Below are 25,579 nucleotides of genomic sequence, written 5' to 3' on the forward strand. Positions count from 1 at the left end.
AAGACGCCAAGCAGCTCCGCCAACCGGCCCCGACGTCACCACCGGTAACATCTGCCGTCCCCTCGCCAAGGGTACCGGAGCGGTGATTTACCGACAGTTAAAAACACACGTGTCACTGCTGGTTATTCATGGCTCGGCCGCCCGGAGGTGCCCCCCTCTCTTTACCCCCTTTTAAAAGGCCGTAGCTCAAGCTGACAAGCTCTCCCAGACAGTGGCAGACTTCAAGATTTAGATGTCACCCCCCCCCCCCGTGCCTTCCCCCCCCCCCCTCCTCCAGCTCCTCCAGCTCTACATTTTCCCTGCGTTGATATTCCACGGACGTCGTTGCGATATTCCGAAGAATTCCAGGCGTCTCTTTCTGTGACTTCCGTCTGGCATTGTTAATTGTGAGGTAATTCGTTAAGGCGGGGCACAGGCGTGAAGAGGTGCGAGACAATAAGGGGATGTTTCTTCATCAGTGATTAATCAAGCGAGGCCCACGTGCGCCATTGAGTGGAGCTCTTTTTTCCCTCCAAGAAGTGCTTCCTTTGCGTTTGTCATTAGCAGGCCAGTGGGCACAATGGATATGGTTCCACAGTTTTATCTCCAGGTCATTACGGATATGAGGCAGGGATGATCAACAGCCTTCTCTTCCCCTTCTCTCTGCCTCTACATGACCAGAATAACAATCTCTCTTTTTATTTGTCGTCTTAGGGAGTAGGCTCCTTAAGAGCTCTCTGCTGGTTTGAGATTCCCTCGCAGCCTCTCTATTAATCTTCCGCTGGCAGAGTGACCCAACATGAGCCGACCCCAGAACAAACATTAAGTAAAATCACACAGCGTAACCCTCAGAAATGAGTAATGGAATTCATGAATTCCTATCCGTCTCTGTCTGGTGTCGGCCATCCAAAGACACCGTTTCAAACCCAGAGGGAGAATCGTGTGGGGACATGTGATATGACCGTGACACTAACCACAACACATGTAAGGTATTATCCTCTGTGCCATAAGAGGGAATCGTTTACAGGAGTCGCATGAAATCCGACCACACAATGAAAAGAGCACTCTCTTTTAACCAGACACTCACAGGGTGTCTTCAAGTGCCTGGATGTAGAGGAACAAAGACATGACCTCTGGAGAGGGTTTACTCTCTGTACGTTGAGACAAAGGAAACAGTGAGTCTAGACAAATCAGACCCTCTTCACATTCTTTCTTCTCATTTGACAATTCTAGAGGATTTCATCTGTTGGGTATTTCAACACTGCAGGGCTGCAGAGCTACAAAAACCTTGAACAATAACGACGATAATCCATCCAAATTTAAAGCCCTCCTATATAGCTGAACTATCTCCCACTTAAATGTACCTGTTTCCTGTTCGACCTTCTTTTGCATATTCATGGGTTCAATACAACGCATGTAACAAAGTTTTAAAGATATTCCCTTAATTTAATCAATGTCATCAATTTGTATAGGAAGGATGTCTGCTCAAAGACTAAAAAGTACTGTTGTTCAGGGCTCTGAAACTAACTTGGCGAATGAGATAAAAATAAATGTTTTTAGTAGAAGAACTAATATTCGTCTGCCAGACATGGAATCAACCGTAAGCTGAAGACAATAGAGATTATCCTTCACCCGGCAGAGTCACCTCATTCTATATTTGCAGTAAAGCGTGCTATTTACATAAAGATTACTTCAAAACTATTTGGTTGAGTTGGAAGGAAATCTTCCCAAAGCTTTATGCAACACAGCAGACAATGATTTCCTTCTCCATCAACCCCCGAACAAACTCTGCTTACGATTCGGAACAGATGTAAAGGTGCTCGGAGATCTCCAGAAAAACACATCTTTACATTTCTGTGGAGATGTGGAATTTGCGGCGTGATCTCTGAGCCTGGTAGTTGGGGAGTCTGTGGTTTGTTATTTCCATTATAATTATTCACATCTTAAGTCTACGGGCACAAAACCTTTCTTATCAGCCCAATGTCATGAACCTAACCAGAATCTCAATGGGGTTGTGGCTCCAACTGTATAGTTTTCAGTTCACAGTCCAGGGTGTTGTTATTGTGACGGTGCAAGACAGTATGGTAAATTGGCCGCATTTAAACAGCACTTTTCTACCTCAGCGGGACTCAAAGTGCTTTTTTGGCCCCTCCTTCATCCACACCTTTCGGGCGTCCCTTGGGGTTCAGTGACTCACTCCTTCATCCACACCTTTCGGGCGTCCCTTGGGGTTCAGTGACTCACTCCTTCATCCACACCTTTCGGGAGTCCCTTGGGGTTCAGTGACTCACTCCTTCATCCACACCTTTCGGGCGTCCCTTGGGGTTCAGTGACTCACTCCTTCATCCACACCTTTCGGGAGTCCCTTGGGGTTCAGTGACTCACTCGAGGACACTTCCACACATGACCAGGAGGAGTCGGGGTCCCTCTCCACCTCCTGACCCACGGCCGGCCCTCAACCCATGTGTGGAACAGATGTGTACGTATGTTTTTTGGTTGAATTGTGTTGTGTAAATGTGAATTGAGTGTTGTTGTTATACTGCTTCGAACTGCACCAGAGACTTTCACCAACTGTTAGACTAATTTATAAGATTGAGTCACAATATTTAATTTTAATTGACCCACATAACAATAAAAAGACGACCAAGCCGTCCTTGTTGAAGTCCCTGACCTGCTGTTGAAGGGGTTGTCCCCTGGGAGCACGTGAGTGCCGCCGGGCCCAACCAGGAAGCTGACATGATCGTAGAAGCTTCTGGAGGCGGTGTGAGGGGAGCTGGGCACGGCGGGGCCTCTGGCGGCGAGCGTGCCGGGGTCTGGAGATCCCTGGCAGTAGCTCTGGCCGTGGCAGGCGCTCTGGGTGCAGCAGTCGGGGTCCATGCAGTCCACCAGCCCATCTGGAGGAGTTGAGAGGCGTTTCAAAACAAAGACGTAGAGGTCGGATCGTTCAAACATGCGGCGGTGTTGGAACAGACGTGAAGGGATTGTCGTTCGCAATCTGGCAAACATCTCCTTATCCTCAGAGCACACACAGCCCCCCCCCTCCCCCCGTGAGAGAGGCACGTTCAAACACACCTGCCACTCATTTACATGTCTATTTTTGTTGTGAGTTTGCCGCCCCTTACCCCCCTCGTTGTCCTTGCCGTCCGAGCAGGCGGTTTCCGTGGCGACGTCGCATCCCAGCCCTCTCCATCCTGATTGGCAGATGCATCTCCAGCCGTTCTGATCTAGAACGCACCTCCCGTTGCTGTTGCATAGACCCGGACATCCGTCTGTCAAAACAGCCATCAGCAGTCACTCACTCTGACCAATCAGAGGGGGGGATCAGAGGGTGGGGAGGAGGGGGTGGGCTGTGGGGGGAGGAGTGGACACAAGACCCGGTCATTCAAACTGGACAGGGACCGACCACTGTGGGACAACATGGATGTGACGATACTGAGGTGGATGTACAGAACACTGGATTCTGACAGAACTCGGGGTCGGGGGAGGGGTGAACCGCACTGCTGTGATTTCACACGAGTTTCTCAAACCAACTATTCGTTTTTTGTTTTGTTTTTTCCCACATGGAAAGGTCACCAAATAGTATTGCAGATGTCAGCTGTTTTATGATGTTTCAATTCCTTTCCGAAATCTCCTACATTTTACTGCAGCACAAACGTCTCTATCTAGTTACCAACTGACCATCATGTGAAGTCACAGCACATTCAGGGAGGGATAAAAAAACAAGTGGAGGAAGAGGAATGTTTCTCTGTCAAAACAACTACACTTAACTAACTGCCAGGATGCATTCCTTGTTTACAAGGGTGAGAGGCAACCAGAACGTGAGAGAAACCAGATTGTTCCAGCGTCTTATCTGACACACACACACGGGTTCAGACAAGGGAGCGGGCCGAGGGGTGCTTGACCGGTCGGGACAAACAGGAAATGAATGTGCGTACCGGGGAGTAGGACCACGATAGAAACGTTATGATAGACTGGTACATAAAACAGTGTTGCCGTGCTTGGAGGAGAAACAGGGTGCGGGGAGTGATTGTTTGTGACAATCTCCCTGGGGACAGTCGTTCCATTTACCTTTATATCCTATCTTGACTGCTCCTATTACCATTGAGGAGAGGGAAACATTTGGAAAAGAAAATTACTTATCTCTGTGGCACAAAGCTACCGTAAGACTGACAATCACATTTGCTGACCGTAAACGCATGAGGAATTTAAGTGGGAGAATGTATTCTTGGCAGAGAACATATTTACTTAGCATCATTTGATACTCCTGAGTCTCAAAATAGGTAGGCCTCACAATGCTAAGTAAACAGACTTAGATTATCTTTGTCAATATGGATGGCAGTAACCATTTGTCTTTTGTTATCACTGCCAGGCAGTCTTGTGTTAATAGCTATGTTATGATTGTGAACCAAAAAAAACCATGGTGTTGTCACTGATACTGTTGAGGCACAGAACGGAAATCTGTTTGCCTCTATCTATAGAGGGGTTTTCATTTTCAATAAAGAAAAAAAAACTCAATAGAAGCCCTCACACAGGAAGCCCTCACACAGGACGTGACAGAGGAAGGACATTACCTGATACTCTTGAATCCAGAGCTTGACAGGTAAAGAAGACAGGAAGAGGCCAGAAAGAGAGCGGGAGAGAGAAGGAAGAGGAAGAGAGAGGGACAGACAGGGAGAAATAAGAGAGAGAGAGAGAGAGAGAGAGAGAGAGAGAGAGAGAGAGAGAGAGAGAGAGAGAGAGAGAGAGAGAGAGAGAGAGAGAGAGAGAGAGAGAGAGAGAGAGAGAGGAGAAAGGAAGATCAATGATCAACAGAGTTACAGTTTGGAGAGAGTAAATTGTTGTGCAACACAGAAAGACTAGCAAACAGATTATGCGTACCACTTAATGACACAATAGTGTCAGTAAACACAGTAAAAATTAGTAAATAATGCACATCTTGGATTTAGTTATCACCCCGCCCCCTTAAACAAAGGTAGCAGACACTAAACCCTTTTCATCTGTATGTTTTCCACTGTAACACATTCCTACTGTTCCTAAAGGGACTGCGTGCTGTCTCTCCAAAGCACAGTGCCGTTTAGTAAAGCCACAAGAGTTATATTTATGTCCAATATTGAACAGGAATGTAGTTGAGTCATCATGCAATCAACCATGGGGCATTAAGCACAATGCATGTTCCTGGCATTGAACTCGGATTCAAAAATACATCTGGTTGACGAACCAGAGAGAAGAAAATGGAAAAGCTGAGAATGAGATGATGGAAAAGTCTGAGTCGAAAATATGAAGGAAATAAAACGGGTCGTGATGTGTTCAACAATAGAGCGTCCAAGCAAGTGGTCTATTCAGGGTGTAACCATGTAATGTGATTAAAGACGCTTTGTGCGAATGGAAGTTATTCACAGCCTGAAAGGAGAAGTAAGCCCCTAGTTTTCAGTAAGAATAGGTAAATTGCTGCCTATTCATCCATGGAACATCCACCGAGAGGAATTAGTTTCCTGATGGGGCTCTTCGGAGTGAAAGAAAGTGAAAAGGGGGGATCTCAGTCCGCATTGAGGAGGGAGAGATTAATAAAATCAGGAATGTGACCCCGCAAATCACCCCAACTGCATTATCTTCCTCCTGCCTCGGGTGGGAACAGCTGACGGGGGAGACATGTAAATACATAATTAGGGTTCAGGAGTTTGGAGAGCGAGGTCCTTTTGTTTCAGAGAGGGAGGCGACGTCACCCAGAGGCCTGGGCATCTCCGGGGACCGAGGACTCAACGTGTGATGTCAGGGTTTAACTGCCTCTCTTTTGACAAGGCCAGGGTGGAGAGGAAGCAGGGGTCAAAAGGTCAAGAGGGAGCAACATAGCAGCTCTCATTATCCCTTCTAATACACCCCACAGAGCTGTCAGGCGGCAGACAGGCTGCTCCAGAGAGACACAGCTGAATGAGGCTCTCTGCTCCCTCTATATCTGCCCTGGACTAAGTGGTAGGATTTCATATGTAGCTCAGGCAGTGGTTGTTAAATGGAGGGAGAAAAATGGGAACTTTAGATTAAAATCAGGGACTTGTAAAAAAATTCAGGGGCTCCCCGGTAGCTCATCGGGTAAGTGCGTACCATGAAGGCTGAGGCCTCACCGCAGCGGCCCGGGTTTGAATCTGGCCTTTTGCTGCATGTCTTCCCCTCTCTCTCTCTGCCTTTCCTATGACACTTCATGAAGCACACTTTCATGAAGCATGAAAAACACCCAAACAATATATATATTCAATAAAAAAATACAAATAAAAGAAGGAGATGAATCTGAGGAGGGCAAGGTTTTCATGTGGTGTGGTTCAGACTCACCGATGCTGCAGTGTTCCCCGGTCCAGCCCTGGTGACAGTCACACTGGCCCTCCCGGCACACACCATGATCAGAGCAGCGCGGGTGACAGTCCCTCTGGTCGCACTCGGACCCCACCCAGCCCTCCTCGCACTGGCAGGCTCCGCCCACGCACGCCCCGTGAGGGCCGCACGCCACCACGCACACCTCTGCAACACTCACAACCAGACATGATGAGAACCACAACCAGACATGATGAGAACCACAACCAGACATGATGAGAACCACAACCAGACATGATGAGAACCACAACCAGACATGATGAGAACCACAACCAGACAAGACAGAGGTGAGTATAATAATGTATGTGGTGATTCTGTCTCTGCAAGCACAAAATATGTCATTCTAATAATGTATTCATTCAGCAGATGTTTCTTTTCCAAAGCAACGTACACAGGCGGGAATTTGAACCTGCAACCTTTTGATCGGCTGTGAAATGCTCTATCGCTGGGCACTATGCCCACAACGCTTGTTATATCTCTTAGTGCACCAGAGAACAAACACCAGAGGGATGACCCACACCAGCTCTGGGCAGGACAAACAAGGACACACCAAACTGTGGAGGAACGGACAATATCAGTCAAAGTCGAATTAGTATTCTCTGGAGAGACTAAATATGACTCGCTAACCAATTTAAGGTTCGACACGTTTCAGATGTGTCGTCACAGTAATATCTTTGAGAGATTTAAGAGGTCTAAATGCCTGCAAGTGAGACAGGCCTTTTAATATGGAGAGGATAAGGTTGACTACAGTGCTATACAGTACATCCCAAACTATTTAGTGAACAACACCCTGACTCTGTTCAGCAGTACTCTGGGATAGAAACTGTAATTACCGAATCCACAGGTGACGTTAAAGTGCCCAGGTGCCTTCAACAACACTAAAAGCCCCATTCTTGGAGGTAAAACACATTCAAAGACTCAAAACCTTTTGAGATTGCAGACTCACTGTGCCAATAGTTTACGACATTATTAAAAAACATACTCGAAAAATAGCTCAAACTTTGAGAATTACAAGGTTGACACCCAATAGACCAAAAATATATATATATATCAGCTCCAAAACGATTACTAGCTACTTTTGTGGCTGCACTTAAGCAAGGTCACTAAACAAAACGTGTTCAGAGTTTTCTTGATGAAACTCTATCCACCTCCTCTTCTCGACAGCAGTCTTTTAGAGGGGTTATTCCCATCTCCCTTTGAATGGAGTTTTTCTTCAATTGAGACCTTGGAGTGTACTGATTAAGCTTGGACAGCCCTATGGAATATCAACCGACCCACCTGTGGTGAAGCACTCGATCCCCGGCCTGGCCTCTGCGAGAATCCATGTAATCAATTTTTCATTAGCGTAAAGGTGTTTATCTGCTTTTAGCACGCCGACGACTCTGAGGGAGGCAGGGGCTCGATCCATGCCACGCTCATGTTAATTAAAGTTGATTTAATTGAGGATGAGCTGATGTGATAATTAAAAAGAGAAACCCCTCTACTACCCAGGTGGGCGGGTTTTTGGGCGATGGGGGGGCAAGGGACCGCATTGAGGGCAAGCTCGCCCCTTCAACCTTCACTTCTGGTATCGACAGGCGTGGGGTGTGTTCTGCTGAGAGGGGAAGGTGAGTGGAATTCTTAAACCTGAATCTGAGTGTAACAAATGACTGTGCTTTTAAGAATGTGGTTTAAGGGAGAAGGAATGGCGACGAGAAACTCCCTGTTCCTCAACACAATCACTCTTCCTTCTTGGGGGCAGGCCAGGTCTGGAGATACCCCTCTGCTTCATTTACATTTAGTCATTTAGCTGCTCTTATACAGAGCGACTTACAGGAAGTACAGGGACATTCCCCCCGAGGCCAGTAGGGTGAAGTGCCTTGCCCAAGGACACAACGTCATTTGGCACGGTCGGGAATCGAACTGGCAACCTTCAGATTACTAGCCTGCTTCCCTAACCGCTCAGCCACCTGACTCCCTACTTCAAGTCCAGTAAAACATCTAGCACAAGGCTAGCTTTCAGATGGATTTCTGTAACATTCTAAATTCCTGAAGCCTTACTACACAGAAACGAGTAAAATATTTGTTCAAATTCACCACTGTTCTAGAACCATAAACTGTGCTGTGCAGCACTCAGGAGACAGGCATTAATCACCTGAGCCTTTAAACAAGAAGCAGAACAGCTTTTCAACGTGAACTCCCCCTCTGAACTCACAAATCATCTGAATAAAAGATATATGACCTGAATGTATAAAAAGCCATCTACTTGTATGGCAATGAGGTTGTTTTTCAAAGCATATATCACAAGTACATATGAAGAGCTGTGATTTGACTACCAACAGTACAGCAGTAAAAAGGTCAACATGTTTGATTTAGGTAACACCGGCGTGTACCATGTACCGACACAGCAATACCATTAGTAAAAACCTTGTGGTTGCATTGGAATGGCTCTGTACTTAGTGTTAGTGGTATAGGTTATTACAAAGTTTGAGAAGGCTCAGTATGTGTCAGGGGTGTAAGTGGATGTTGTAAAGAGGCGCTTGAAGAATGTTTTACTAAACAAGACTGTTATTATTCTCATCATTATTATTATTATTATTATTAAGGTAGTGGAGACTGACCCACGGAGCAGTCGACTCCTGTCCAGTCCGCCTCGCAGACGCAGGTGCCGGACTCGGTGTGGAAGGTGCCGTGGTTGGAGCACTGCTCTGGGCAGGTGCTCCTCAAGGTCTCACAGCTGCTGCCCGCCCAGCCGGGGTTACAGTGGCACTCCCCGTGGTGGCAGGAGCCGTGGGTTGAGCACTCGGGGTCCACACAGTCCACTGGAGAGGGGAGAGACAGGGAGACAGGTTTCAGACAGTCCACTGGAGAGAGTAAAGACAGGGAGAGACAGGGTCCAGGCTGTCCACTTGAGAGAGTAAAGACAGGGGATGTGAGACAGGGTCCAGGACGAGGACCAGGGTTGAGACCCACCGCTCCAGAGAGAGCAAGGACGGCGAAGGTGTGACGAGAAAACAACCACTCACACCGCTGCTCTGGCCTTCACCCCAACTGACTGACTAAGACCCTTTATTTCGATGATTTTTTTTGTGAAGAAAGTTAGGAGTTAATGGCATGTTGTTTGAAGGAGGGAATTGAGAAAATTACTTTAAATGCCTCTCAATCCAAAACTGGAGGTTGTCCAGAAGTGGATCTATCTCTGCTGTTTCTCCGCTGAGGTGCGGTCCCACTACTGGAGCTATAGGAGACGAGCAGACCTCAGGCATCTTAACAGCCAAGCAGCTTCATTCACTTTACAATGAGAGCAAAAACGGGATTTAATTACTCAGCTCACTCAATAACTTTTCTTACACGCCAGGCCACTGACCCCGTGATGTAAATCTGAGCAGTTAATTGCTTTGGTGTCTGAACGAGGATCAATGAAGTTTAACTGATTGAACAGAAAGCAGAAGGTTGAGGAGAAAGTGAGAGGTCCTTTCAATAAAAAGGGGAAAGGGAATCCAATGTTCAAATTGATTCAAACAGGTGTCTTACACGGAACGAATGGCAAAGCTAATTCACCGGCGGAAAATCATCGAGTCAATTCCGTAGCTAAACAGTAACAAGGATCTCATTTATTCCCAACGTATCGATATGCACATTCCAGGAATTATCCACTTGGTTGAGTAGGAAAACAGCAATTGTTTGAGCAGAGAACTGTGCCTGTGACAACCTAATCAATCCATCAACCCTGGCTGTGCTAGGAGTTCCCAGGGGCAAACAGACCGCTTACCTTGCTCGCAGGCGACCCCCCTCCGGCCTGCGCTGCACACACAGCTTCCGGCCACGCAGACGCCGTGGCCTCCGCATTGGGGATCTATGCACTGGGACGAGGGGACGTCACACTCAGTACCCTTCCAGCCGCTGTAGCACTGACAGCGCCCCCTGCTGTACTGGCCGTTGTCACTGCACAAGACCGGGCAGGCAGCTGGGTGACAGAAATTCAGGCCGTTACTGGACATGAAACGTTGTGTTTGTTCAGCAGACACGTTCATCTAAAAGCAGAAGACTACGGTGTTACTCAATATGGTCAAATGTTTTGATTGTTATGAATTATGTGGTAGGTATCAGGGGCGCAGGTCTGCGTTCACATGTTTGTGGGACAGCTTTTCTCTTTTTTTTATGACTGAGGAAAACTAGCATTATTTTAATAAAAAATGGGGGGGGGAACAGATTTGCCTTTTTCAAAAAGTGTGTGTGGAGGGGGTCCTGCCCCACCCATGTATATTGAAACTTACACCCCTGGTAGGTGTACCGTGTCAGTCTCAGTTTGTGTTAGTTGCTATCTGGATTAATTCAATGAGGGAAGGAGTGACAAGCCGTGCTGCACTGTTGCCTGCCGGCTGTGTTTGCTGGTGTTAGGTTGGGCTGTGTTAGGTGGTGTAAGGTTGGGCTGTGTTTTCTGGTGTAAGGTTGGGCTGTGTTAGGTGGTGTAAGGTTGGGCTGTGTTAGGTGGTGTAAGGTTGAGCTGTGTTAGGTGGTGTAAGGTTGGGCTGTGTTTGCTGGTGTAAGGTTGGGCTGTGTTTGGTGGTGTAAGGTTGGGCTGTGTTAGGTGGTGTAAGGTTGAGCTGTGTTAGGTGGTGTAAGGTTGGGCTGTGTTTTCTGGTGTAAGGTTGGGCTGTGTTTGGTGGTGTAAGGTTGGGCTGTGTTAGGTGGTGTAAGGTTGGGCTGTGTTTGGTGGTGTAAGGTTGGGCTGTGTTTGGTGGTGTAAGGTTGGGCTGTGTTTGGTGGTGTAAGGTTGGGCTGTGTTTGCTGGTGTAAGGTTGGGCTGTGTTTGGTGGTGTAAGGTTGGGCTGTGTTTGGTGGTGTAAGGTTGGGCTGTGTTTGGTGGTGTAAGGTTGGGCTGTGTTTGCTGGTGTAAGGTTGGGCTGTGTTTGGTGGTGTAAGGTTGGGCTGTGTTAGGTGGTGTAAGGTTTGGCTGTGTTAGGTGGTGTAAGGTTGAGCTGTGTTTGGTGGTGTAAGGTTGGGCTGTGTTTGGTGGTGTAAGGTTGGGCTGTGTTTGGTGGTGTAAGGTTGAGCTGTGTTTGGTGGTGTAAGGTTGAGCTGTGTTAGGTGGTGTAAGGTTGGGCTGTGTTTGCTGGTGTAAGGTTGGGCTGTGTTTGCTGGTGTAAGGTTGGGCTGTGTTTGCTGGTGTAAGGTTGGGCTGTGTTTGGTGGTGTAAGGTTGGGCTGTGTTTGCTGGTGTAAGGTTGGGCTGTGTTTGGTGGTGTAAGGTTGGGCTGTGTTTGGTGGTGTAAGGTTGGGCTGTGTTTGGTGGTGTAAGGTTGGGCTGTGTTTGGTGGTGTAAGGTTGGGCTGTGTTAGCTGGTGTAAGGTTGGGCTGTGTTTTCTGGTGTAAGGTTGGGCTGTGTTTGCTGGTGTAAGGTTGGGCTGTGTTTGCTGGTGTAAGGTTGGGCTGTGTTTGGTGGTGTAAGGTTGGGCTGTGTTTGCTGGCCATAAGAGGACAGCAGTGCTGAGCGGGACCAGGGCCTTACCTCTTGAGCAGTACGGGCCTATGAATCCTGGGAAGCAGTCACACGAACCGGACACACACTCGCCGTTGCCGTAGCAGTTGTAGGAGCACTCCATGACTGATTCTGTTGGGGAGGGGGGGGGGGGGGGGGGGGGTTGAAAACGGTTTCTTGAGTTCAGGTTGTCATGGCAACAATAGTCTGGGTTTCTTTAATTAATTTGTTGGTTGGTACAAAATGCACTTGAGTGGGAGATGAGATGTCTCTCCAATGTAGCATCTCTGCATATGGGGCTTGTTTCATTATCTGATGAATGTTGAGTTTAAGCCTGGTCCTACTGCGTTTCAAGCTTCTGTAACACTGAATCTGCTGTGACCTGACTGATTTAACATTAACCATGCCCCCCCTCAAAAATAAATAAAAATAAAACACAACAAAAAAAACTGGAAAAGGAAAAAATGCTATTCAATCTGCTCTCAGAATATTTCTATTTTCTTGACACGTTTCATTTTCCTGTCAGGAAATTTCCACTGAGTTACTGATCATGCCTAGATGCACCAGAATCTCTCAAGTGTTTACAGCTTAAATCCTCCAGAAGTTGAAGTTAATCTGACATATCCCACAGACAGATCTTCTGTTCATCCAACAGACCATCGCTCATAAAAGCCGCCAATCCCCAAAGGACCAGGGCTCATTTCGATTGTGTTAAGAGGGCAAACTTTTTTGTTATTGCTTTCACAGACTCGTATTGGATGTTCACTTAACTGCCATGAGATCGGGGCAGGAGATTCTGACCCTTACAAACGTCGATAACTTAATATCTTTAAGAAACGCCTCAAAGGAATGCTCAAAGGATCGCAAAATGTTGACTAAACCTGAGTGCTTTCTTACCCCAAACCCATGTCAGAGAGAAACTTCTAACCGCTCGAAAAGCCTCACACTCACAACAACAAAAAAGCACATTCAAACATTTTCCCAGTCCTGCGGCAACACAGTTCACAACACACAATCCCTCCTCACCGTTCCCCCTCACCCATCTCCGCTCGGGTCTTACCCTGGACGATGGTGTTGTAAGACACGGCCTCCAGACCGCGACCGTCATTGTAGAAGGCCAAGTGCCACACCCCGGCGTCCAGGTACTGTATGAAGCCGGCCTGGTGGAGACTGACTTGCCGCTCCGCTCGCGTCTTCTGCGGCTCCGACCCCGTTTGCGCTAGCCTGTCTTTAGCGATTAGCCGGCTGCCATCCAACAACTCCACAAAGTCATACTGAAAGACACGGCAGCGAGAGAACGGCGGCTTATCAAACTCGAAGAGTGGTGAATATTTGATCGGTAAGGTGGGAAGTATTGTGTTCCGTCGTATTGATGTGCAAGGAGGGGGAACGTTTGAGTTTACGACGGTGGTAGAACAGAGGAGAAAAAAAAAACACTTCGGTTTGGCGCCAGGTAAACGCATAGCCCAACCGCCATCGCTAAACTTGATTCTTCACAGTGCGTTGTAGTACTGTCTTTAACATACACAGGACTAAAACAGCCTTTTATAGGGTTGGGTAAAAAAACACGTATTAAAGACGGATTTAGCAGTCTGGAATGCGACACAAGCTAACCCCTCAATTGACTCACCACTGATAGGAAATAAAGCATTAGAGAAAGAGTGAAAGGAGGCAACACTGATTTAAACCCCTTTGACAGGAGCAGACGGGTGGAAGGGGATATTAACCTGGCGGAAGTGGAGTTCTTTGTGTTGTCGGCCGGAGGGGTAAGTAATAAAACAGATCAGACCTCCAGAGTAAGTAAATACATCTCGATTAGCTGCGGTGAAAGCCTCCTCATCTCATGCTCACCATCCCACATGATAACAGGCAAAAGGCCAAACACGGCAAGGCCAAACAACAACTCAGATCGCTAGAGGAATACTTAAGAACTTGTGAATTACAATGCGAGTTAAGGTTTGTCTCCCAGAAACTTGTCTATTAAGACATTATAGAAGTGGAGTCAGACACGTATTAAACCGTGTAAGAGGTCTGTCCTTGGTGGAGGAGACACGGGGGAAATGGACCTGCTTCTTCATAGCTGCTCTTTTTGTCCCGAGCTGTGAATGTCTCAGTCAATATCTCTCATTGGGGTCTTTCATGCTCAGTTAGCTAAACGCATCAATGCAGCCTCTCACTGTCCCCAGAGCCACTGAAGAGACAGTTTTACAAAGGCGATCTGGGCGGTCTAGGCGTCAGGCATTGACAACCTTCGATGCTCAACAATCGACGCAGACGTGCATTTTCAGACGACTGTTTTCTCTTTGGTTTTGTCAGATTTTGTTTCTTTCAGCAGCATTATCACACTTAGCTGTCGTCACACGCTATTGAACTTTTCTTTGCATTTTTATCTCCCAGCAGCCTCGGCTGCCTGCACTAAAACACTTGTGCCAAGAGAAAAGGTCAAGGAGGTGGGAGCTCCTCTGATCAGGACTGAAGAGCGTTGGCTAAGACCCCGCAGGGGCCCAGATTCAATTCTATCCCGGGTCATAACCTGTACGACCTCCCCTACATTTCCTGTTTCTATCACAAAGCAGAAATGGCAAAAGATATACCTATAATTTTTTAATATATATATATATATTATTTTGGGTGGAAATGACGTGGAAAATAAGAGTCAGATATCTGATATTTACCTGAGTGTGAGTTGGAGGGAGACCCTTCCTCCCATACACTCCAATCAGGGCGTTCTTCTGGACAGAGATGTTGAACTTGAGGAAGTGAGGTTTCTCCATTGCCAGCCGAGAGCGCCAGAATACCCCAGGAGGAATGCCCTGAGTCACCCTCCGGCCCACTTCCACTTGCCCGCTGTCAATAGAGTTGTTCTCCTGATGGACCAAACCATTCTTTCCTGGAGGGGAAAAATTGGAACAAGTTACGACCATTATCCCAAAATAAAAAAATACAGTACGGTAGATTTTTTCGATTGCAGGGATGCTACTTAAATGTCATATTTCAATTTACTGTATTGCTGCACATCATGTGTTTCTTCGTTATCAATATTCAGGCCAAAGACATGTTCCTGGCAAGAAAAGGACCACATTTAATCGATCCATTGTGAGGGCAGGCTAGGAATGTATTGCTAAGCCCTTCCGTATCATTTTTGAGTGGTCCCGATCACTCATACGGCTTATTATTAAACATCTAAATGTAATATTCACCATATGTGCAACCCTTAGTGCAATAAGAACAAATGAAAAGATTGAGTGATTGCTTTTTAAATTTTATTCTAGAAGCAAATCTAGATGCCCACTTAAAAAATAGCTAATTTCCACACAAACCAAGGCCAACCATATAAGCAAAATAACTTGTGATTGGATGGATGTGATTAAAATATTAATACAATTTACTCTTTAGTCATTAGTTTAAGCAATGCATCAACTCATAATGACACCCCTAAAAATAGAGTTTTTACAAGGAGACGACACCCCACTTTCTGGATCAACAACTACCAATCTCAGTGGATAAATGACCGGAGGTTAAAAATGTCTTTGAAATTATTACATTTCATGGTGGTTGTCTACATTACTAATTATTTAGAGAGAGGTCCATGCATGCTTTTAGTTATTTATCAATGTGTGTGTGTGTGTGTGTGTGTGTGCTTGTCTTTCTGTGTCTGTGTGCATTCTTGTGTAATGAGGTCATTCCCTGTCACTTTACCTTTACTCAAAATGAAGCTACAGAGCCAAGTTTAGCTCCAGGGAGAAAATAGCCTGCTATCGATTGCCTTTAAACAGTTCAAAACTGTCTTGACGTGGTGTCTTAATTACCAGTACTTATGAGGATTTAAATCTACCACAGTTTAAACAATTCAGCTTTCCCCTATCTCCTCAAACCCAATTAATGGCCTCATTGCCATGCATGTTAAGTACCTCTGTGTGCTCTAGGGTTAATTCATTGGCCTTTTGCTTTAAAGGTGAGGAAGGTAGAGAGTATTCTGCAAGACACTGAATACAAAATGATAGATAATTATGATTAGGCTGACGAAAGCTTCCTGAAGTGGTAGAATTAGAATTCTGGAAGCAAAGACACTCAAGACTCCTGAAATTATCATACTGACCAATTTAGATATTTAGCCTAACCAAGCCCAAAAAGTGATGTGACAAATATTTTGAACGTTCAAACCAGCAGATTGACCAGGAAACAAGCACATCATTCACCCAGAAAAGACACCTTTCCACAGTGCATTATCTCCACAATTATTTATTTTTTTAAACTGTTGCATCAAAACTAAGAAAAAAAGGACAATGCTGTGTAAAAATGGTCCTGAACTATATGACTTAATCTTTCCTTTCTACTAATATTTTTCTGAAAATAAGTATTTACTCATATTGCATTTCATTAAACCCATTTGAAACAAGCTGATTCAAACAACATGCCCCCCAAAACGTAGATAAGCTTAAAATTTATTTTTGGAAAACTGGCTAATAAATTAAGTTTGGTGGAAATGGGGTTTGAAACATTTCCAATTGATACTGTTGTCTAGCAAGTAATTGGTTTGTTACCTAGGTTGCCAGAAGGCAAGATATAAGTACTCGCGCACAAATTCAACAACCGAGAATTTGGCCTTGCCAAAAGCAACAAACCAAAAGCGAATACGTTATTATGAAGTGGACTAAAGGATATTGTCCGCTACACTACAGGCCTGCTGTGGTCTTCATCCTCCTTACCACTGTCGGCTGAGAGGGCCGTCACCACGCTTGGCATCGTGGGCCGCGGCTGCCCGGCTCCGTTCTCGAACGCCGGCGGGTTCTCCATCTCCTGGAGCTGCCAGTTCAGACCTAACAGGTGCATGGCTGTGAAGTTAACAAAGCAAGGAGTACAGCGTGGGTTTCCAAACATGGTGTTAAAAGATGAAAAACCTGCAGGACAACATATCCAGGTCAGCCGTATATAAGAACAGGACAACAACCTGTGTGGAACACCTTCTTTCAGTGTTTGCTTTTTGTAGGTTTCATTACCTTTCCATGGGGCTGCCTATATGTAAGCACGGCTGTCTGTACAATTGAAAGAAGCCAGACAAAGCTAGTTCAATCCATAGAGGAACACTGTTGCGTTTCCATATTTCCTTGTGGAGAGCTTGTCATTAACACACACACAAGCATGTCTGAAAACAAACAAGCAATGCATCAAAGCAAGCAGCAGGTGTAATCCTTTTTTACCCTGGAATCAGACTGGAGAAAGAAATATTCTATTCTCCCTGGCTTTTACAAAACAGGGTAAAATGAGAAGCAGTCAAGAAAACCGTGTGTATGAACATGTGTGTGTGTGTGTGTGTGTGTGTGTGTGTATGTATGTGTGGGTGTGAGTGTGTGTGTATGAATGTGTGTGTGTGAATGTGTGTGCGTGAATGTGTGTGTGTCACAAAGACAGAGAGATAGGCAGGGCAACAGAGACAGTGCAGGAGAAACACCAAGAGTTCAAGTTTCTTCAAGCTTCCAGTCTTCTAGTCATCTTACATAACAACACAGTGTCTTGCTTTCTTTCTCCCAATCTCGTCCTCTCTCCTGTGTAATGGGGATGGCATCAAACTGTTTCGGGAAACCGTGTTTTATGAGTGTGTGGGAAGACCATCAGAGGGCCAACCTTTGTCAAAGTCGCCAGCCGGGGAACATGCTGAGGAAGCACACTGCCCCTAACTCTTGATTTCCCAACATTTGATCTGCTGGGGGAACTTTTTTCAAACGTCTTGCCTCGCAGGGCAGACTGGAATATTGACTGCAGAAAATAACTCAGCGGGTGGAAGGGAGCGATTCAGCAGAATCAGAAGGAATATCAAATACGATCAAACAAAAACAACACGTTGGAGAGCGGGCATGGACGCCACGCAGAGAGCCAGTTAGTTACCCGTTCTTGTTTGTAGGATAATTCACAACTTACAAGTCGTTCGAGGCTAAACAGGGAGTTGTAAAATTGTGATATATGTTAGCTAATTCTGACATTTACAGCAGAGAGCTAGCATATACTTTTGTCTTCCACGGTGTACTCATGCCCACACACACCTGTGTTGGGGTGTGTGGGGGTGTCTGGAGGAGAGCGCGTGCTCCTGTCTGCGGGCTGGCTCAGAAGGTGTGTGTGCCTGTGTGGTGCAGCTCTTTAGGACATGGCACCTGGCAGGTGAATTGGCCCCAGATGAAAGAGAGAGGAGGAGAGGTGAAAGACCCAGATGCACCTGGGGCCTCTGGCAGACGAAGCCTGCATCTACTTGACTCACACTCGGGCACAAACATTTGGAAATTGATGGTGAGGAACACACCTGCGTTGAAAGGGCTCACAACAAGTCTCACAGGAAAGCAGGCACACACACACACAAAGAATATGCACCGGTTGGCTCACCGGTTACAGGTGCGTAGCACAGAGGCTGAGGCCTTGCTAAAGGGGCCCCGGGTTTGATTCCACCCCGGGCCATTTCCTGCATGTCCTCTAACCTCTCCCCTGTCACTCTACACTGTCTCTATCCCAAAAACAGAAATGGCCTCAAATACATCTTTGATAAACAACTAAAGCACAATATAAACATAATCTCACGCAGCATTTACGACACATAAGAACACTGGAGTTCTAGTCTGTATCAAGATCACGAATTGTTAAAATCAAACCCAGGATCAAATAATAAAGTCAAGACATGCATCAGTAATAACGATAAGTAACTTCCACGACCTTCTACCATAGAACAAACTCCTATCTATGTCTCGGAATATATTATTTCCTTTGCATCACCTCCACACAGCAATATTTCTCTCCGTGTGATCATGGTTTATTATGCTCCTTTGAACGCAGTATGAATCCTTTTCTGGTTGTGGGGAAAGTCACACAGCTTAAGATTAAAGGCGAGTGTGACACAGGTGGACAGTGCGGAGGGATAAATCTCCAGACGTTTTATCGCCATGGTCAAGACACCAAAGGTTAACAAAGAGTGAGCTTTGATGCATTTTAGAACAAAAAAAGAAACGGCCGCTTCAGGGAGAGTTATGCCCTGACGGGTGATGGGCCTGTTTACAACTCTTCCCCTTCCTGGCAAAGATAAAAGCACTTCCTGTAAGAGGCGATAGACATTTGGCTGCACTACAAACTGTTCATGTACGGCTCCTTTAAACTTCAAGAGCGTTTGAGTCCCTCTACGTTTTTTAAGGGGATCTCGTTTGTTTTGCTGTAGTTGGTCCGTGTCTGACAGTCATTTGGTCTGTTCAGAGGACTGTTTGAACTACCCAGCGTGTGTCTAGCAGGGCTCCTGTGGATTTGAATGAGTGTGCCCCTTCTGTTGGCCTGTTATGAGAATAGTGAGATAATGCACTGGCGCTGTCAGGGTGAGATGACCCCCTATCTGAATCTGCATCAACTGTCTCATCAGTATCCACTCAGGTGAGGAGCCGCCATGCAGACTGTTGGGGGCACAGTAAATAATATCACATACTGAGTCTGTGCAAGAGGCCACTGGAAGGAATCACAGCAAAGGTGTGTTTATACTGGCGGAAGGACAGAGGGTGTTAAATCAGGACGCCGAGCGCTTTCAGGAAGCCGAGCGCTTTCTGTACACCGGCTGAGCCCTGGTGACGGCTTTGTCACAGGGACGGCCTCGAACCTCGCAGACGAGGCCAGGTTCCGTAAAAAAGCCGCCACGTCAGCAGCCGGCGAGGCGTAGAGGATGACGGTTCACGGCTGATAAGTGCGTTTGTGAAAGATACCGGCGTGGCCGTGGTTACCGTAGTTACCTATGCAGTAGCAGAGGAGGAGCGACAGCAGGACGGCCACAGCCACGGCGCTCAGGGCCGTGCACCTCCAGGAGCAGTGTTTGGGCGACTTCTTGAACTTGAACGCTCCCCTGGAGAGGGTGTTTCTGGGTAGCGGGCGGGCCGGGGTGGAGTAGACGGCGCCTGTTGCCATGGTGTAACCTGGGGTCGCCGTGCCGAAGAACGGAGTTGTCCCTGGTCCCGTTTTAAAGAGGAAATGTCTGAGGAGGGGAGGGGGGTGAAAACAAAGGGAGAGAAAAACAAAATTACAAAAGAAAAGTCAACAAGGTCCTGCCAACCCTATAATGAGGTGTTGACAGGTTTAATAAAATACCACACGTCCTTTCCAATCCTGGCCCAGAGCTGGTGCCAGTTCTCTACATGCGTCCTTTGACGAAGCTTTGATATCAGATGCATGAGTCCAATCGAGAATGTTCTCCAATATGGGCCAACACCTCTGGCCACCCTGGACTGACGTTGACATTGTTAAAGGTGAGCCAGAAGTACCTCATAAAAACAATCATCTCCCACTTGCCCTTTTACAGCAGGGACTGACTAATAGGCCATTATACCTGTTGTAATTAAGAAGGTTTAATCAAATGTTCTACTCGAGATCGTCCTATTAACTTTTTTTAAACCCTTGTGAAAACCTCTTAAGCAAATGAATTAAGCCTCGTTGCTGTTCTTGTTTCACTTAGGGATGAATGGTAGGAACAAAAACCTTTAGGGTTTCCAACAAGACAGAGGGAAATCTGAGAGAAGAAGCATTCATCTCCGGTGTGCCGGCGATCCACTTACAAAAGATTACAACTTTACAGGCGTAACAAAAACACTTTATAATCCTTGAAGTACAGCTTTCTGTTTTGGAAGGCAGTCAGGAGGCTTCACATCTATAAATGTTAAAAAGCCTCCGTCTCTTTCCAAATAACCGGTATACGTGCACACTTAAGACAAGCGTCTTAAACATTCAATTATGCAAAATTTAAATCCACTAAAAATATTTGCTGTTATGTAAAATATGTTACAGAAAATATGTCATATGTCACTTACAAGCTGCGTTTCATCTTTTTAAACAGGCGTTTCTTTACACATCATTGAGGCACCTTTTAAAGGCTTTATAAAACATTAATGACGCTCACTAATGTCAGTAGAGAAGATTGTTATTCCACAGCAGAGACACAAAATTAGAGCCCCTGCTTGTTTATAAAAAGTAAAGACCACAAAAGGTAAAGACCAAAGATAATCTCTTGTGCTTTCAAATCCATTCATCGTATTTCTCCACAGTCGGTCCTCTTCGGCTGTGTTCTTCTGTAAAAGCATTTGATCAATGTCTGACTAGCAGGACAAATGTCAGATATGGGATTGCTCGGCATCTCTAAAGACCAGATTGACACGCACAGTCATGGACAGATGGAGGATCTTAGTTTAAAAGGTTACAAGATGTCACTCCAGAATGGCAATGTCTCCCGTGCAATCTAGATTGGCATAGTCCAAGACGTGGTACAGTTTGGTTTGGGGAGACAGACACTATTTTTGTAGGGTGCTGGTGGGCTTCGGGGTCAAAGTATTCGTTGCTGTCACAGTGTGCCAGACACATGAGTATATCAACTTTTAAAGTGTGTGTGAGTGTGTGTGTGTGGGGGGGGGGGTCTTGAGTATGCTGGGTGTGGGGTTAGAAGAACAACGGGTTGCCAGGGTGAAACTATTTTAATTTACGACTCACTGAGTCCGAAACAAAGTTCAAAAAAACTTTTGTCATCTGTGTTATGAATGCAGTAGCTGCCGTACTGTACAATGGATGTGCTGGATGTGGTATTTTCCGACGTATGGTTTTGCAAAATAGCGGAAAGGCAGCGTGAACGCTGAATAGGTCTGGTGATGAAATGCTTATGGACGTGGTAAACAAACAGAAGGGCAGTTTGCATGTCTGGGTCCCTACATGCTGGATGACCGTAGGTAATTGATTGAAGACAATGTGACACAATGAAGCACATTACTATGCTAATCCCAACAGTCCTATTGATATGGATGAGGAATATGTGTTTTTTTGGAAGGGTGTGCGTGTATAGCACTCTCATTGACGAGGCACTAGCCAGACAATAGCCACACTGGATGCCTTCCCTGTCCTCGCCCTCCTTGATGGAGGTGACATTTCAAAAGCACCCTTACAGGGGAGGAAAAATACAAAAACATCCAGTAGGCAGATTTGGACCCAGCTAAGCTCCCAGAGTACGCGGTAAACGAAAAACAATGAGACTCGGTGCTCCCCAGTCTGTGTAATCGCACTGCTAGCGGATGCATTGAGTTAGCGATAGCATTCCAAGGTGAAAAGTGGAAGATGACGACTATTAAATCCACGACTGAGGCAGTCTACTGATGAGTTCTGTTCTCCTCTCCTTCAACGCTCCTCCCTCCCTCGCTCATATCCCCTCTTTCTTCCCCGTAGCGCCACCTGTCCTCCCAGCTGGGAGTCTGGTAGCAGGTGCTCGTCTAGCTTTGCGTGTGTGACGGTATTTTGAGGGCGGATCCCTGAAGTTTGTGTGTCATTGTGCACACAGAGAACAGCATGGCGCCATTTTGACACAGTGTGCTGGGGTGGTTTGCACACTGTGCCAAAGGATTTAATGAGTTTGATTAGATTTAGGAAGAAAAAAAAATATGTTTGGATTTATGCATATAGATCTCCAGTCCAGGCAGTACATGTTGGGCAGAAGGGTTTGTGTCGGGTTCCTTACATAGGCCTGCCGAAACTATACAGTATGAAAACTAACTTTGTAATTAGGTAGAAAAAAAACTTTTGAGGAAGGAATGTGTTTTTCTATATTGTCCATATAGAAAACCTATTTAACACGTTTTCTTTCAGAAGAATTTCAATGTCACAAGTTACATTACACATCAAATTGTGTTGTTAGATCCCCAAACAACATTTCTATTCACAAGAAAGTCTTCTTGATCCAATAAGGTCAGGTTTACTGTACAAAAAATTACAGTTAAGTGTCAAAAGAGCACTTTAAAAGCCTTTAGACGTGACACAATTGCAGGTACAAAATGTAATTTATTGAAATATATAACAAATATATTAAACAGATTCGATTGGATGCATTTGCGGTGGTTCAATGGCATCCTATCAAGAGCTGTCATTTTTTGGTGGGGAATAGTAGGTAGCAGAGCATTCTGGAAAAATCAAAAATCAATTTCACACATCCAGTGGTTCACCATACTGTAACTACAGGATGGAAATGGAAGTATGAGCCTATTTATTCTCAAGGGCCATGGCATTGACACAATAATGGAAGTGAATAGAACATTCTTAAAATGCTAATTGAAAATATCTGTATTTCTATAGAGAAGGCAGTATGGAGTGCGACCTGAGAGGCTGATTAAAAGCATTTCACACCCTTTTTAAAGATCTGAAAGTATCCCTGGTACATGAGAATAGCATGCAATAACAGGTTTCTAATGGCAACTAATTGAGCACTTTACTCTGAAGAGTTGGAGTGGTCTTGGCATAAAATGGAACAAAAACTCAAGTGGAATAATTTCAGAAGAATATCTCTTGAGAAGGAAACGTGAGTTTCTTACTTTAAAAGCTGTAATTACACTCATTTCAAATGACAGCTTGCAGTCCAGACCTTTCAAGATTTTCAAGTTGTTTAAGGTCAATTAGCTCATGAATTGTTACGGCAAAGTTGTGTTTTTCTAAAATGTTACACTTTTCTTTAATTAGTAAGACTTTTCAAATGAATTATTTAGCGTCTTTATGCTTTCCTACCTGTGGCTGACGCGTGGAGCTCAAATTGACGAGATAAACAAGGGATTGTTGTGGAAACGAAAAGCTGCAGGACTGAACAGATGAATGTGGGTTGGAGACTGCAGTGTAGTTACTGCATAAAACATGCAGTATCAGGGAATTTTACCTCATTGTGCTTTCTCTCACAAACAAGTGGTCCCAAACAACCTAATGTGTCATTATACTGCTTTTAAAGGATCTCAGAATCGAACGGTTTCATTCGCTATGTAATTAGAGAAACTGATAAATAATACACGATGGATACATCAATCTCTTGAATAAACAGAGCCGTAATTGAAAGCAGCTTTTAGAGTTCAGAGAGCATTCCGTTTTGAAAGGAGAGTAGAATTATGCCAAATTAGCATGCAAATGCTTTGAAGGTCAACTCCTTAATGAGGCCTTTTCAGATAATCAATGTATTGCAATTAATCATAATAGCTTGTGTGGTCCATAGGGTTGTGATTATTCTTAAAAGTCAGAGGACAGAGTCAAGCATCCAGGATGTAGAGGGACACAGGTCCTTAATATTGACTCATTTGCGGCATTGAAATGCCGAGATAAAAGATTACTCAAATTCAATCCATAAACTGACAAGATATGCAATCGGGATTCTGTCTGAAGTATGTCAGTTTGAAACCAGCAGCCTACTGTAAAAACGGTTAAGGCTATGAAATGGTTTCCATGGCTTCCTGTTTACATAACAGAAGGAAGGAGTATAAGGATTTGGGGCTATCCCATTGGCCCCATGGGGTTACCATGACATCCGTCTTGTCCCACCATGACTTGTATGATATAGACTGCTGTGTTTAGATATAGACTGCTGTGTGTAGATATAGACTGCTGTGTGTAGATAGTGATTTGCGGCAGGTGTGAAGATAGGTGTGCACATATTGTTCTGTCTATACCGCTAAAACACTCCCAGGTCAATGTATTGTTAGTACCGGCACACTGTCTTCCTCAGCTTGAGAAACTGTTGCAACATAACTCAGTTGATTTGGTCAACTGAGGAGGTTTGGTTTTTTGCATGCTGGGCTTATTTTGATCCAGGCTGCAGACCGGCACTCTAATATCAAACTTGAATGGATTCAGCCCCCCGGAATATTTTTTTTGCACCTGATCTTGTAACCCTACTGGGTGCATTTGAACAAATTGAACCAATATTGATTGAGGAAGGAAATTGTATGATGGAGGGGGTAGGTTAGATGGTAAAGCTTAGCGGGAGAGTCTTAGGGCCGAAGTGGAATCTTGCTTGCTCATTTCTATTAGTATTTTGTGTGTTTTGAAATTGTATCCTCTTGATGCCAGATGCTACCCATTTGTGTTCATTGTCCTTTTAAAATATTTACCTGAACCAGTGAGTGCATCTAATAGAATAGAGGACTAAATATATTGACGCCCTCTAACAATCTCATGGTGTTTTTTGTATCTGTTTCAAGTGTTATTTCAAGACCAGAAAATATTAAAATGTGAAACAGACATGAACACTGAAATTAGATTCAGACAGTGTTTTGGGTGGTGGGGATCAAATAAAGTTATCAGGTGTCAAAGTCCCCTGAAATATCAATTAAATTTAACCTAAGTAACCTAAAATTATATCAAGTCACATGTCAAGTCATCTAAAACAGCATCAAGTCACCTAATACAGCATCAAGTCATGCATGAAGTCACCTAAATGTGTATCAAGTCACTAAGTTGCCTAAAATCACATCAAGTCACAACAGAACACAGTTCCTCCCAGGGTCTTCACCTGCTCTCCAAGGCCACATTGCTGCCCAGAACCCAGCTGTCCTGCAGCTGGGCACATTCTGCCGTGCCCTGCAACTCTGCTGCCAGGCCTGCTGAGGGGGGAGGGCTGGGGCTCCTCTGATTGGCCAGCGAACCACTGCTCAGGGACGTGATGGATGGCTGCTGTTTGTGAGGGGGCGGGGCCGGCGGGTGAGGGGGCGGTCCTTGCTGGCCTGACAGTTGGTCTCCTGGTGATGGAAAAACAACACACATTTTTTTTGGATTAGTACTGAGGTACTGTAGGGATTTCACGTATGGAAGAGCTGTCGCTGGTAGAGGGTGCTGTTCCTGTTTTCACGACAGTCTGTCGATGTTTTGGTCAGCCTATCCCTGCAGGCTCTCTCCAAAACCACCAAACAGAAGACATGAGGTGTGCAATCACAGCAAAAAAAAGATCATAATTGAGATATTTTCGTGGCGACACGTGATAAGT

General features: G+C 45.4%; 1 protein-coding gene across 8 annotated transcripts in view; it reads right to left on the minus strand.

Moving 5' to 3' along the window:
• si:dkey-237h12.3 (teneurin-3) overlaps window positions 1–25,579 on the minus strand; it is a 103,168-nt gene that overhangs the window by 33,724 nt on the left and 43,865 nt on the right. For 3 of the 8 annotated variants that reach the window (XM_062476175.1, XM_062476179.1, XM_062476181.1), the window contains 13 exons: window positions 25,109–25,334; window positions 19,554–19,792; window positions 16,512–16,637; window positions 14,478–14,692; window positions 12,863–13,076; window positions 11,833–11,934; window positions 10,094–10,288; window positions 8,943–9,143; window positions 6,304–6,489; window positions 4,551–4,571; window positions 4,048–4,071; window positions 3,102–3,248; window positions 2,651–2,873 (listed from right to left, as the gene is read on the minus strand). In XM_062476175.1, coding sequence (XP_062332159.1) covers window positions 2,651–2,873; window positions 3,102–3,248; window positions 4,048–4,071; window positions 4,551–4,571; window positions 6,304–6,489; window positions 8,943–9,143; window positions 10,094–10,288; window positions 11,833–11,934; window positions 12,863–13,076; window positions 14,478–14,692; window positions 16,512–16,637; window positions 19,554–19,792; window positions 25,109–25,334 — 2,119 coding nt within the window. Of the gene's footprint in view, window positions 1–2,650; window positions 2,874–3,101; window positions 3,249–4,047; window positions 4,072–4,550; window positions 4,572–6,303; window positions 6,490–8,942; window positions 9,144–10,093; window positions 10,289–11,832; window positions 11,935–12,862; window positions 13,077–13,432; window positions 13,504–14,477; window positions 14,693–16,511; window positions 16,638–19,553; window positions 19,793–25,108; window positions 25,335–25,579 lie in introns of those variants that run through there. The other 5 variants (XM_062476178.1, XM_062476176.1, XM_062476177.1 and 2 more) reach the window with 5 other exon arrangements.

This window comes from Osmerus eperlanus, chromosome 13 (genome assembly GCF_963692335.1).
Source record: "Osmerus eperlanus chromosome 13, fOsmEpe2.1, whole genome shotgun sequence".
Lineage (NCBI taxonomy): Eukaryota > Metazoa > Chordata > Actinopteri > Osmeriformes > Osmeridae > Osmerus > Osmerus eperlanus.